Below are 13,665 nucleotides of genomic sequence, written 5' to 3'. Positions count from 1 at the left end.
TTTGTCTTTCATAAGGTACCATCTTCTCAATAATTCTAGCTGTTATTTGACTCTGTATTCACTTTGTTTCCCCTCCATTTTTTCCTTGACAGGCTATTCAGTTAAAACTACTCACCCCTTCAGGCAACAGCGTCCCTCCAAACAACTCTGGTGTCTTGACCCAGATTATGAAGGTCAGTAATCCACAGGGATTATCCCTCAAGATGAGGTATCGACTCACCTACATTGTCAATGGTGCCCCCGTGAACGACGTCGGAGTCATCAACAACTTTCCTGCATATCTCTTCACTTCTTGAAGTGACCGAACAGCCAGCAACAAGACAGGTGTAAAAAGCAAAAGAGGAATGGTCTTGTCCAATATGCTTCAGTAACAGTTCTCTTCGAAAAATATGTATACCGGGACTCTTATGATATAGGCATATTGATAATAAAATATGTGTGTGCATTTTCGGAAGCAACAGGAATTTATGTATATTCAGAATACATTTTGCATATTCTTGAGTTGTTACATCAAGGCATATTATTAGTATTTTTTTTTTTTTTTTTGAGTTATGCATATGCATCTTTTTGTGCCTATTTCAGTTGCTCATTTACTTCAGCTTATGATCATGATTTAACAAAATGGCAAAAAGTGATTGTTACAACTGGCTGGAATAGTGTTGATTGACAGATTTGATCCACAGTAACTCTTGAGTTTTAATATGCAGGCAAAATATAGGTCAAATTGTCATTCCATGGAGAAGATTTGATGTCATACTTTCATTTAGAATTGATAGCGTTATTAATGTAATACAGAGCAAGGCAAGTAAGTCGGCATATTTAGTCGATAGCAAATTGTATTTGGGAGACTTTCAGAAGAATACGAAGAAGTTTCTCATAGACATAAAAGTAGTATTATATCCACAGCGACACACGAATTCCATATGCTTGTATTTGTTTTTTAGCACAGGTCTTTACCCTCCCCCCCCCTTTTTTTTTTTCCATTTTGGTGGCAAACGTTCATGTAGTGGAGGAGTGGTAAGAGACTGGGAATGGGTATAATTAAAGGTAAAGTTGAAAATCAGTCGTTGGAAATTTGGTTGAAATGTGAGGACATTGGGCAATTATTTCAATATGCATTTCTGATATCGATGGGTGTGTATATTAGGGTTAATGTAGTAGTAAGATGTAAAAGATATTTGTATATCAAGTGCTTTCTGTCTTGTAGCTTTCATTAGCTGGGTTTATTATTTGGGTGAGGAGGAGCAAGGAGATCCAATTACACAGCAGATGACCAGTATTTATAGACACTTATGTAAATGTCAAATGTCTCACAAAGTGTATTGATGTTTGGCAGGAATAGACTAGTATAATTGAGAAGGCAAACATTGGGATATCAAAGTAGCAAGTTGAAGGAGCTGTAGAGACAGTCACCTCTGTATTTACTTCTGTCACAATCTGTCATTTAACTATTTTGATGATTTAAGGTAAGACAAAGGTATCTTGAAACACAAGTCTGTTTACTTTAGTCATAGCAAATATGATAACATCAGGCTTTAAACCTGAAAGGTTTGCAATTAAAACAAAAACACATTGCATTTAATTTGGTGGGACACATAATATATGGAATTGGATTAAACAATAAATTGAAAACAAGAAGCCTCTGACTGGTTGTAAACGTATATAGCTGTTAGCTTGATTGAGGTGTCTCCAATAACCAGCAAGTATTCCATGGTTTGGTGATATTTGGTCAAAGTTACAGCCCATTGCAAATTACAGCTTACAAAGTCTAAAGCAAGTTATTCATATTATATGCAGCGTGATTTTGTGTAACCTATTTATTATTATTAATTTTTTTGGGGGGGTGGGGGGGGAGCAGTTGTCATATGGTATCTTAACTTTGGAAAAGTTTCTGCTGGGAACTTGCTAAAAGTAGGTCTGTCAGAAATATGTGTTTGATACAGATTTATATAATATGCATAGAAATGGAGAGATTTAACTGCCTGCTTATACATAAGAGTGTCATTTGCATACATAATTTAAAACATGTTGCTAAGCGCGTTCTCTTCACTCACCGAGGGGAACGAGTGTCAATATCATGTTCCATGTCATAAGTCTTATGCAGCCTACATGTTTAATAGCTATCTATATTGCCCAAGTATCTTAGGCCACTAAAGTTACTTTTCGAGCAAGAGCCATGTGCCATGTTAAAACATGAGAAACACATTTTGTGGATGACTTAGTAGTGACCTTAGGCATCCACTTTTTAATTGTTATAGTTATATATTATGGAACACTACAAATTCTCTATACTGTTAGTTCCAAGGCTGCCTGTTGCTCATTACTCCAGTTAGTTACGTTACAAACTCCTGGAAGGTGATGTTTGTGGAAAAATATGGTCATGAAAAAACAGGAATTGGTTTGAAAGGGGTTTATATAGCAATCGGTAAAACTGTTGTGGAATTCTTTACCTGGGATCTTTTCCGTCTCGTGTCTGTATCTGTTTCTCCTGGAAGAGGTTCTGTCTGTTTCAAACCAGCAGTAGGAGTGGTATTGAGTTTTTTGTTTTTCCTTTTCCTTACTGCCTATTACATTTCACAAGAACAATACATGCATTGTCCTTGACTTCTGCTATCATTCTCTATCATGATTTCTATTGTATTCACTATATTAAATAAAATAACGCAGACTTTTGAAAGTAGTAATATCACTTGTTTTTTGCGATATGCCAAAAAAAAAGGCTTGCGATGCCAGAGTCACCAAAGTTTTTCACTTTGCAGAAGAGTCCAACTATTGGAACTGAAATTTGTTCAAGTTAACAGTTTAAAAGTGGGATTGTTTTGGTCTGTCTGGAGTCGTATTAATTCTTGTATTGATATAGATGTTTTCATTTTTGTATACTTTTTTTTCTTTTCTCAGAAACTGCTCCTTTCTCTTACAAGAAAACAAGGTAAAAGACTGGAGACAGAATTTAGAATTGTATTTAATCCTTATTTAAATAAAAAAATAAACATTAAAAAAAAAAGACAGTTGGAACTTATTCAATTAGTTTATTCAGTCCGTAAGCTGTTTTGAACCTGTCAAATAAGATATGAATAAAATTGAACATAAAATACTTGATGAATGATGCAAAATGTAGGCCTTCCTGGTAGTTTGAAAAAATGGTTTCTATTACCAGAAAAGTATCATTTTTTTTCTATAGTCGGTGGCAATCAAAAGTGTGAAATAGTTTCCAACCTTCTGCTATACATTTGATGAAAACCTGTAATAAAAATGTTAGGAGGTCTTCCCTTATGTTACATTTAGTTAGCATAAATTAACATTGTTGTATGGAAGAAGATGAAATCAGCTTATAATAGCTAATATTCTGTGGAGAGATATTAACAATTGCTAAGCATTAGAGATATAGATGAATGGAGGGAGGGCACTTGAGATCTTAAGGATGCCAGGCTGATGTCCTACCATGGAATTAAAACAAATAAGAAAATGCCCACCTCTAAAGAAAAAAAAAGGAAATAATTCAGAAGAAGTTGATGAAATAGTTATAAACCAGTCAACTTTCTTGACCATGGTTCATGTATCATGGATTGCAATTCCTCAACCATGGTTCACAATGAACTTTAACTCTGTAAACCATGGTTCACCATTGTGGAAGTTAAATTCCTTGACCTATGTTTACAACTTCAGAGATCCATGTCCTAAAGCATCATTTACCATTGTGGAATTTAATTTCTCAAAAATAGGTTCACCGTCAAAGGAATCAATTTATCAGCCATGGTTCACCATTACGGTTTCAATTCCACAACCATGGTAAACATAACAGAGTTCTCTGGTGAATTTATTTACCAGACTTGACTTGGCCAGTTAGTTTATGCCTGTTGATATCTCGTTTACTTTCAATTTCCTTGAAATATCGCTGTCACTTGATTGTCTATCCTTGGGTAATACTCAAAAAGATTCCATCATATACAACACACTAAAGAGTTTGTCATAATCAATATTGTGAATTTGACCCAAGTTTAAAAAAGTACAAAGAAGTTTCTGTGATTGTTCTTTCAGCAGTCTTTGGTATTTTTTTGTGAAGATGATCTAACATTTGTGACATATACCCCCATCCTTTCCGCTGGTTCATGATTCATATGAAGTGTATTATAATAGACTTATCCTATGTTTGTCCATGCCACCATTTTATTTGATTTATGATTTCTTCAAATTAATTTTCTGGAAAAGATTGTTTACATCACTCAAAGGAATTATTTATGACTTTCCAGGAGATTTCTTTGCTTGTTAATAACTCTGACATAAAATACCCACATTTTGTAGTATATTTTATTCAAATATTTCGTGTCTTTAGTTAAATCTTAAATCACTGATTATGCTTAATGGTGTTCGTTCCAACCGGATGCTACCAGCTGTTCGATAATTTGTCATGGGCATATGAGGGTTAATTGTCTTCATTTATTGGGGAGGAAAGGGGACGTGATGAAAAATAATGAGTAACTGAGAGAGAAACAGAGAGAGTTAAATAAACTTGTAATTAATATTGAATGATGCCAAAAGTTGTGGGTGTATTTATTTCTTTTGTCCATCTTCAAATTCTTTCACATTAAGTTATGTAAGCTTTGAGATTTCTCTGGATAGTCTATGGTTGAAATGGAAACTATTTAGAAAGGAATGCAACATCAGAACTGAATTAAGTTTGGACCATTGCAATGTATCCTTTGTTTGCAGTTGTTGTCATTGTAAAGCTGGAAATGAGAAAAGAGCTGAATTTTTCTCCAGGCAGTTATACAAAAGACAGTAAATGGGTGGGGTTGAGGTGGTGGAGGGGTGGGATGCGGATGTAGGAAAGAGTAGGGAATACCGGGCAGGAGCCATGGGAGGGGTGCCTGGGGATCACACAAATTTGAAGGAATGTGTGAGTCATCACCTACCATGCTTCAAACCTTCCCCCTTCCCCAACCTATCTTTTGACAATCAAATACTGGATATCTGCTCTGCTTAGGCTATTACGTGTTAGTTTACAATGCAGGTCACCGATGTTAACTTAAGGCAACGATTTTCCAGAATTAAGCAGCCTCCTCATGGACCCATTATTCAGTTTATTCAGCTAAAGGAAAAATAATAATAATAATATCCCCTGTGCCAAATATCACAAGTAGACCTGCATAGTGAACAGAACTTGTTTATCCATGGTGATAACCAGTACCCCAATGCCCATTCCTACCATTCCCTCTGCCACCACACCGAACTATGCCACCTACTCTTTAGCAAGATGGCCAAAGAACTACAATTATTACAATGCAACAAAGTAGTGCAAGTTAGTGCAGGGTGGTTACTGTAAGGTGACTACATATTTTGCAGGAAATCTGGGGTCTTGATATTAAAGTTGCCCTCTCCACCGCCCCCTATTGACATCAAGAGTTACTTGCAGGTTCTTCGTTTAAAATAGTGGAGTATGTTGGTTCTATGTTTCAAGGATGATGGTCAAATGCCTCACTGAGTTTAGAACACCTCATATTATAGAAACAAGTATTTTGTCAAAATTACAAATCCAATGTCAACACAAATGCAGGTAAGTGGGAGTCGTATTACTTACCGTTAGGTGCGAACAGATGTCTTCCATGTGAATTACACCCTAAGAAATGATTGATTGATGTTGGTTCAGTGTCTTTTTACAAAATTGGGGATATTTGCTGGGCCAGTTCATAGACTCTGGGACCGATTCTGGGGACAATTTTAATCCAGGAATGCAAATGAAATCCTTGGACTGCCCCTGGAAATCGTCACTTTAGATTTAAGTGTTTGTATTAAAAAGATTTAAAATGTGAATTTCTTGAAAAACTCGACAAAATATCCACAAGAGGATAACCTGCACCACTCAAACATTTATTACCAAATCAAAACATTTATTACTGGAAAGTTTTCCTAGCAAACAGGTAGCACCGTTCTTCTGGTCAACCGCTTTGATCAACGCTGGTTCAGAGCTGATTAAAATAACAACATCGACGTTTCCGGAAGTAAGCAATAAAGCTGGGAATAAAAGTGTAAGTTCATGTTTCAGTTATTGCAGTTTCTCATTAGATAAACAGCTTATCTAACCTTGAGTTATTTATTACCGCAACGAAATCTACTTTATCTTAGTCTTAACGACATTGTGTGATAAGAAATAACGATCAGCAGTCGGTGAAATTAAATTTTGTCGCGGAAGTGAGCCACAACAACATTGCTTGTATCATTTCTATAGGTATCTGAAACGTATCGTTTCTATTGTATTGGATCACTGATTATCAATTACATATTTGCATAGGATGAGACGCCTGTGTAGCAGACACTGAAATATACCATCTGTATTAGTCTTATACATGTATCTGCTGTTAGTCGATACTACTACTATTTACCTTTTGCATCCTTCAGCCCAATTCTCCTTTAGATGCATATTCCAACTGTGAATCACTTTATCATCTATATTCATGGAAACCCACTAAAAGTTAAAGCCTGATGCATTCAACCTTCAGTCAAGTCCAGGGTTCTCTTCTTGGTACTGTTGGGAGGAAAATAATCACGGTTTCCGGACGATGTCCTTTTGCCCCTTCTAAATTATTTGCAGACAGATGCTTTGATCTTTCCACTGTTCTGTAGTTGGTATTCATGATGAACATTTCTAGGTCTGCAAACAGAAGCCTGCTTTTTCTAGTACATAGCACTCCCCTCACTTGTATTTAGTGGTTAGAGTTAACCTCAAATGGAAAATACTAGTGAAAGACATTCAATGAAGCACCTCCCCCCCCCCCCACCTTCCCCCTTTTTTCTTTATGATAAAATTGCCATCTCAGTGTTAATTTGTTTACTGAACAGAAATTTATAGTAAAAGTAATTGAGTTACCTCAGAAACTTAGAATGCCTTTTGACATTTTTCTCACATTGATTATTCACAGGTTTTCATATCGGCTGGTTTGGTATTTAAACAGAATCATGCTAGAGGGAGTTGGAGTTGTGGGTACAGGACCACTTACTAATCTCCTGTTATCCACCCTTCACTCAGTCGGTATCAAAGTTGTTGCAATCTGGGGACCAACTCTGGAACAAGCAACCGAGACAGCTCGACATTTTCGAATTCCATTCCACACAGATAAGATAGAAGATGTTTTACTGCATCAAGAAGTCGATCTTGTTTGGGTGACCTGCCCTCCCCATCTTCACTCTCAGGTGGCTTCGAATGCTCTCAGTATTGGTAAGCATGTCCTCTGCGAGCGTCCTCCAGGGCTGAAGAAAGAGGACGCTGTTAAGATGGTGACAGCTGCACAGTATTACCCATCCTTAATGTCGGTCATGACCCTGGGGCTTAGATTCTTACCGTCTTACCTTAGGACCAAAAAAATGATTCAGGACAGAGAGATTGGAGATGTTTTCCTTTGTGATATTAAGATGTCTTGTGGGAGCCTTCTTGGAGACAAGTACAACTGGAGCTGTGATGAGAACATGGGTGGTGGGGTTTTGAACACTATAGGCCCACACATCATCGACATCATAACTTTCCTCACAGGAGAGAAAATAGTTAAGGTGAGAGGAATGCTGAAAACATTTGTCAAACAGACTGACTGTATAAGTGGCATCAGGCACATCACAAGTGATGACTTTTGCACTTTCCAAGCTGAGCTGAGCCGTGGTGCCACAGCCACCATCACGCTCAATACCCACGTGCCCGGTCAGTTCCGACAAGAGGTCCTAATTATTGGTTCAGACGGGAGGTTATTGATAAGAGATGCCGATCTGCACGGACAGACTGCATCCATGCCCAGAGAACAGCTCCTGCTTGCAGATATTCAACATATACCTGAAAAACAAAAATACAGTTTGCAGTCTATTCCAGAGTTACCAGTCTTATACCATAAAGGTCTTCTAAAGTTAATTGATGTCTTAAAAGAGTCATTTGAAAGGAGGAAGGAACGTTTAAATTGGGATCCAGAACCGATCACATTTGCAGCAACATTTGAAGATGCTCTGTACATTCAGACAGTCTTAGACGCCATTAGGGTTTCCAATAAATCAGGACAGTGGGAAAACGTTGATTTACATAAAGAAAATGGAGATGATTTTTCTCTTTTTTAAAACTTTCAATTCTACGGAAGTAAGTGTGTAGCATCGTAAATCTTCTCTTTACTTTGAGCTGTTAAAAGACCTATTAAGTCAAACTGTGAGGACATAAATTTTTAAGAAAAATCCATTTTATAGAATGAAAGGTAGGTTGTAGGATGGTTCATTGAAACTTACAGGATGGTAAAAAAGTGCAGATAGTTCAAAGTATTCAGGCATTGGTTTTTATTAGTCAGCTCCAATATCAACAGAGAGTATGTCGATATTTTAATATTCCAAGAAATTTTAGCTATTTTTAGAAAAAAATAAAACTGTATGCTAATTAGTGAAATATGTTTTTAAGAACTATACACAATCAATTTGATTGTGTGTTATATGCTTGTAACAAATGTACACTGTCAAATTGAGCATAAATGTATGTATTTTATGAACACAATTTGTTTTATTCTCGTTCGATGGAAACTTAACCACTAAGTAAACAATTTACAGTCTTAGCTTGGAGGATAATTTAATGTGATGCTTCTTATTTGTTATTCAAGTTAATAAGTTTCAAAATATGATAGACTTTTCAAATATGATTAATTTATTACTTTACAAACTTGTTCCAGAAATTTTCTGTAATATAAGTTTTGTATTTTTGTCTTTAAATTTGTTTAAACCCATGCATAATTAAATTAAATTTATACTTTAAAAATTGGGCCCATTGTCAAAACTTCATACAACAAATATGTTCAGTTTTTATAAGGATAACATTTTGACCATCTAAACCATATTTGCCATTTGTCTTTTAAACCCAGATTTGAGTTTGCAAAGAAATTTAATTGATTTTAAGTGGGTGCGTGTGTGATAGATTGTTCCTTTGAACTTGGATAATCTGAAGAGAAAATAAAATTAAAGAATTTTACCCATAGTCTGGTCCAATGTTAACTATGTTTAAATTTATGTCTCATTCTAAGAAATTGTCCAAGATTACTTATCCATCATCACTGCCTACATTTGACTTGACACTTCTTCACACAAAATCACATTGAAAGCTCCAAGGAAGTTGCAATCAGCCCAGGGGCATGGGAAGAGCACTAATAAAGCAAGTATATTGGTGGACTGGACTTAGGAGACAATATCATCTTTGCTGGCAGATAACAGGGAAAGAGGTATATAAATCCCTTTGAGCCAAGTTATTACTTATAAATGAAAAGTACGAAACTCATATCATTTTATACTCCTATCTCACTACTGGTAAGCTTCTGACAATAAAAATGAAACTTTTATGCCTCGTTCGGCAGTGTGAAGATCGGTGTTGATTAGCAGACCCACTATTCCGTTTGTGGATGAGACGTAATTTTTTGAAGCTTAATGAAGAAAAAACTGAGTTTTTGGTTCTTGTCATCAGCTTGCTAAAATTAATATTCCATTCATATCAATTGGTAATGTTCAGGTTCGCCCTTCCACTCATGCGCGTAATCTTGGTGTAATTTTCGATTCCAATATGTCTATGAAACGCCACATTTCCAAAATAACAAGTTCTGCTGCATTTCATCTCAGAGGAATCTACAAATTACGAAACTATTTAAATGATAAGGCAACTGAACAAATTGTACATTCTTTTATCACTTCAAGGTTGGATATGGGCAATTCCTTACTCCTCGGTCTTCCACATGAACAGATTCATAGACTCCAATTAATCCAAAACTCAGCTGCACGTATTGTAACTCATTCTCATAAGCATTGTCATATCCGACCTGTCTTAAAAAACCTGCACTGGCTACCTGTAAAATATCGTATTATGTATAAAATTCTCCTTATTGTTTATAAATCACTTAAAGGACATGGTCCAATGTATATTTCTGACTTATTACATATTTATGTCCCCTCTCGTAATCTAAGATCCAGCTCTCAATTTTATTATCTGAAATTAAGTCCAAACATTCTTGGGGGGATAGGTCATTTATTGTTTCTGCCCCTTGCTTATGGAACCAACTTCCCTTAAAAATCAGAAAAACATCTACTCTCTCTAACTTTAAGAAGAGCATAAAATCCCACTTAATGACAAAAGCTTTTATATGATCTTATACCATTAAGTTTTTCTTCTGTCATTGTTTTGTATTATTCTGTATTATTTGTATCATTTCTCATTGTCATTTGCGCCATGAACATTCTTTGAGTGGTGTGTGCGCATTATAAGTCTTATTATTATTATTATTCAATGGTCGCAGAATTTCATAGTAGGTCACTGCCTTTCGATGTAAATTGAAAAAGAGGTAGTAGAAAAGATGTTAAAAATTCTGCATGCCTGCCACGTGTGAGGCTCGAACTCACGACCTTCAGATTATGAGACTGACGCGCTGCCGACTGCGCCAACGAGGCTTGCTTGAGACGTTCTTGAGGACATTACATCTTATACTATTAGCAATATCTGTTATGATCATTTTTAGCATTTTTTTTTCTTTAAATTTGGATATGATTAATATATGTTGGAAAATATTCTATTTCAAGAATTTTCGTTTAAATTGTAACGTTCAACTATTAATCTAGCTCACTCATATGTCAGAGGAATTTTCTTTCTCTTGGCCAATCAGAAAACTTTATTTAGCGTCCGTTGGTACAAAATGGCGTCTCCCATGGTCTTGTTATTTTAACCAATTTGTAAACAATACTGAGGAGTTTTCCTTCGGATCACAATTCGAGGTTTGGCATTACTGTAATTATAGGCTCAAACGATTGACATTGACTACAGAATGGCTCGAAACATACATTCGAAGTACAGCCGAGCATCATATTACGAGAATGGAGAAACAAGCTGGACCAATCGCGATACGAATAAACGAAGCAAAAGCGCTGTAGAGCCTAACAATTTTAGTGCTATGCTTGATGATGGGAATTCCAGTGGCACTAGGCCTAGCGTTAACTATGGTGTAACTACTACTAGTAGTAGCACTAGGGGCATTTCTGCCACTGGCAGTAACGGCGACCTTCTTAATCTTAGTGGCCGTGAAATTTATGGAGGGCATTCTCAACATCATCATGCGTCGTATGTTAACAGCAGCAACAAAAGTAACACTGACATTAGGTCTACCTCTGGCCAAAAAATTCTAAATGCAAGTCGAAGCACATCAAGAATGTCTACTGCTAGTTCAGTTGGAAGTGTTACCGATAGTGTCATTAGCTTGATGGAAGATTTTCGTGATGTTTACAGTGAAAAATTAAAAAAGCTGGACAGTAATCCAGGCGATGATCTATTAAAGGTGGCAAAGGTAAATCCATACTTATAACTTAAACTTATAATTTATATAATGTATGACAGAAGTTAGACTAAACATTTCACATTGAGTTTTCCAAACGTCACTGCTAAAAAGGGTGTGAAGACTCGCGCAAAAAGAAACGTCTAATGCCGGTAATTTGACCTAGTTTCGAATGAGGTGTAACAGAAGTGTTAAACCAGGGAGCTGTTCCATAACAACTATGGTTAAACACCACCATCGATCCCAGAAAATACACACACAGCTGGCTACCGTCAGTAATTAGACACTAGTGTACAGTCAGTATATACATACAGCTGCGGTCAATACCCACAGCACAGTATACAAACGATACAGCCATGGACATCTCAGGTCCAGCTAAAGATAACAATTAAGGATTACGTTTCATTACTGTCTGCATTTTGTAGCGACAAGAACAAAATGTCACCTGCAAGCAACAGAAAGTTAACTTTTTCAGATGGCCGCATGCGGTTTGGGGCGAGACTTCAATGCCTTTAAGTCTGAAATGCTCAGTATGGATAGCAACCATCATCATGCAATACTCTACCTACAAAACTGTGGTTGTTTTTCATGTGTATCCTCTGTTGATGTCTTGCAATGCAGGTAAAATATATCCCTGAGTGTATATGCATGTTAAGTGGAAAGGTACCAGAAATATTGGGATCAATACTTTTGACTGAAAGTCCAATGGCTTAGTATTTAATTGTAATCAAATTTTGATGTACATGTAAGTATGTACAGAACCCCTTGCCTCCTCTCAAATGGTCTTTTTTGTTAGCAAGAGAAAACTTAGAATGCAATGGATACATCATAAATGTAGGCTACATGTATGCAACTGTACCTAAAAAAAATTGTCGCCTCTATTAGTCCGCCAAAATTGTACCAGGGAGCAGTTACATAATATATACCAGACTACAAGTAAAAAAAATTAAGCTTACATTAACTTTGTGATAAACAAAATGTTCTGGATCAATTGACTAAAATGTTCAGTAACTTGAGCAGGAATTCTGTTGTAACCACACTGATATCTTCCTTTGAGTTAGGGGTGTACTGTAAGTATATGACTTTCTCAGAATTGTGTAAAGTTACAACCCACTGCAAAGTACATTTTCAGTTTGTTTCTCCCTTAAGTATTACTTATCATGGAATCTTTTAAGTTCTAATAAAAAACAAAAAAACATGTTTCAAAGAATTTGACAAATGTTTTCTGAAATTTCTCTTCATCTTTTTGTAGAAGAAGATCCGTATTCTAGAGTCGTACATTCATGATCTTAGCCAACAAAATAATGTGCTGATAAAAACAGTAGAAGAACTAGAAAGTGAAGCAAGTGAAAGAGTATCAACTCTGCAGAGTAGACTTGATCTCAGCACTTCAAACTCAAAGGTAAGTGCCATATATTTAAAGATTGAAAAGCATTTTGTGATTATCTAAGTGTTTGCAACGCAGTTTAGGTACAGTAAATGGAGAAGAAAGTTTTGTGTTTCATTAGATTTTGAAAGCAAGTTATCCCCCTCCTCCTTTCCTAGCAATCTTTCATTTTATTCGTCTTTCAGGATGTTGAAAGTAAAATTCACTCATTAGAAACAACCTTGAGGTCAACCTTTAGAGAGAAAGAGAAGCTGGACAGAAATCTCCAGGTAAAAAAAAAAAACATTCCTCTGGTCTCTCCTTATCGCTCTTGTGTGCTACTAATATTAAACAACTCAAGAGCCCCTCTCACCAGATCCAAAATTGCGACTTGATGACAATAGTTCATCAAATATAGGTACAACCTTACCTATGTATATGTGATATATCTGTCATACTGCATAAAATTGTGTGACGTCACCAAGCTCCTTTATGTATATATAGTTGAGTTGGAAATCCAGAACAGTGAAAAAACTTCCAGCCTCCACCAGTATTCGAACCCTGGGCCTTCTGCATCATATGCGGACACCCTAACCAACTAGGTCATGGGCGCTGATTGTAGGTCCAGCAGTTGGAAACCAGTAAGGAAGGGTCATTCCGCTGTAGGCTTTTGCCACCTGCATCGAACAATGAACGTGTAGCATGTGGTATGACAGATAATAAATTACTAAAGATGGACACACCAGAGAAATTCCACTTCACTACCGGTTTCATCCCTTGTGAATCATCAGGCAAAGGTATGAATCCAACCCTGGACCTTCATGTCACAGACCTAAATCTGTACCACTAAATCACAATAATTCTACTGGTGTGGATTGGTATTATAAGCTTTCTATAACTGACAATGAGATCATATTACGCATGTGTTTCGATTGTAAAGAGTGTACCTCTGGAGCTTTTGAATCTGACAATGTACACAGAATT

At 36.4% G+C, this 13,665-nt stretch overlaps 3 protein-coding genes and 1 non-coding gene across 10 annotated transcripts in view; 3 read left to right on the top strand and 1 right to left on the bottom strand.

The window, feature by feature from the left end:
• The window catches only part of LOC139965697 (AP-1 complex subunit gamma-1-like), a 40,778-nt gene extending 36,251 nt beyond the window's left edge, over nucleotides 1-4,527 (top strand). For all 5 annotated transcript variants that reach the window (XM_071968320.1, XM_071968322.1, XM_071968321.1 and 2 more), the window contains one exon: nucleotides 93-4,527. In XM_071968320.1, coding sequence (XP_071824421.1) covers nucleotides 93-296 — 204 coding nt within the window. In that variant the 3' untranslated portion in view covers nucleotides 297-4,527. The remainder of the gene's footprint in view (nucleotides 1-92) is intronic.
• A 1,430-nt stretch (nucleotides 4,528-5,957) lies between these two features.
• LOC139965716 (glucose-fructose oxidoreductase domain-containing protein 1-like) lies at nucleotides 5,958-9,368 on the top strand. The gene is made up of 2 exons (XM_071968372.1): nucleotides 5,958-6,026; nucleotides 6,918-9,368. Exon 2 carries the CDS (start codon nucleotides 6,955-6,957, stop codon nucleotides 8,089-8,091), a length of 1,137 nt encoding a protein of 378 aa, XP_071824473.1. The 5' UTR covers nucleotides 5,958-6,026; nucleotides 6,918-6,954; the 3' UTR covers nucleotides 8,092-9,368.
• Nucleotides 9,369-10,367: 999 nt separating this feature from the next.
• Trnam-cau (transfer RNA methionine (anticodon CAU)) lies at nucleotides 10,368-10,440 on the bottom strand. Its single transcript has one exon. It is a non-coding gene; the product is annotated as a tRNA-Met (tRNA).
• A 220-nt stretch (nucleotides 10,441-10,660) lies between these two features.
• LOC139965701 (uncharacterized) overlaps nucleotides 10,661-13,665 on the top strand; it is a 51,881-nt gene continuing 48,876 nt past the window's right edge. For 2 of the 3 annotated variants that reach the window (XM_071968343.1, XM_071968341.1), the window contains exons 1-3: nucleotides 10,661-11,327; nucleotides 12,568-12,717; nucleotides 12,888-12,971. In XM_071968343.1, the coding sequence (XP_071824444.1) occupies nucleotides 10,812-11,327; nucleotides 12,568-12,717; nucleotides 12,888-12,971 (750 nt within the window). In that variant the 5' untranslated portion in view covers nucleotides 10,661-10,811. The remainder of the gene's footprint in view (nucleotides 11,328-12,567; nucleotides 12,718-12,887; nucleotides 12,972-13,665) is intronic. The other variant, XM_071968342.1, reaches the window with a different exon arrangement.

The sequence above is a fragment of the Apostichopus japonicus genome, chromosome 3, assembly GCF_037975245.1.
Source record: "Apostichopus japonicus isolate 1M-3 chromosome 3, ASM3797524v1, whole genome shotgun sequence".
In the NCBI taxonomy this organism is placed as follows: Eukaryota; Metazoa; Echinodermata; class Holothuroidea; order Aspidochirotida; family Stichopodidae; genus Apostichopus; species Apostichopus japonicus.
The sequence above is the reverse complement of the archived record's forward strand: the minus strand, read 5'-3'. Positions and strand labels throughout refer to the sequence as shown.

Excerpts from the sequence above, each read along its gene's own strand:
- LOC139965716 (XM_071968372.1), top strand. The coding sequence starts at position 6,955 with ATGCTAGAGGGAGTTGGAGTTGTGGGTACAGGACCACTTACTAATCTC.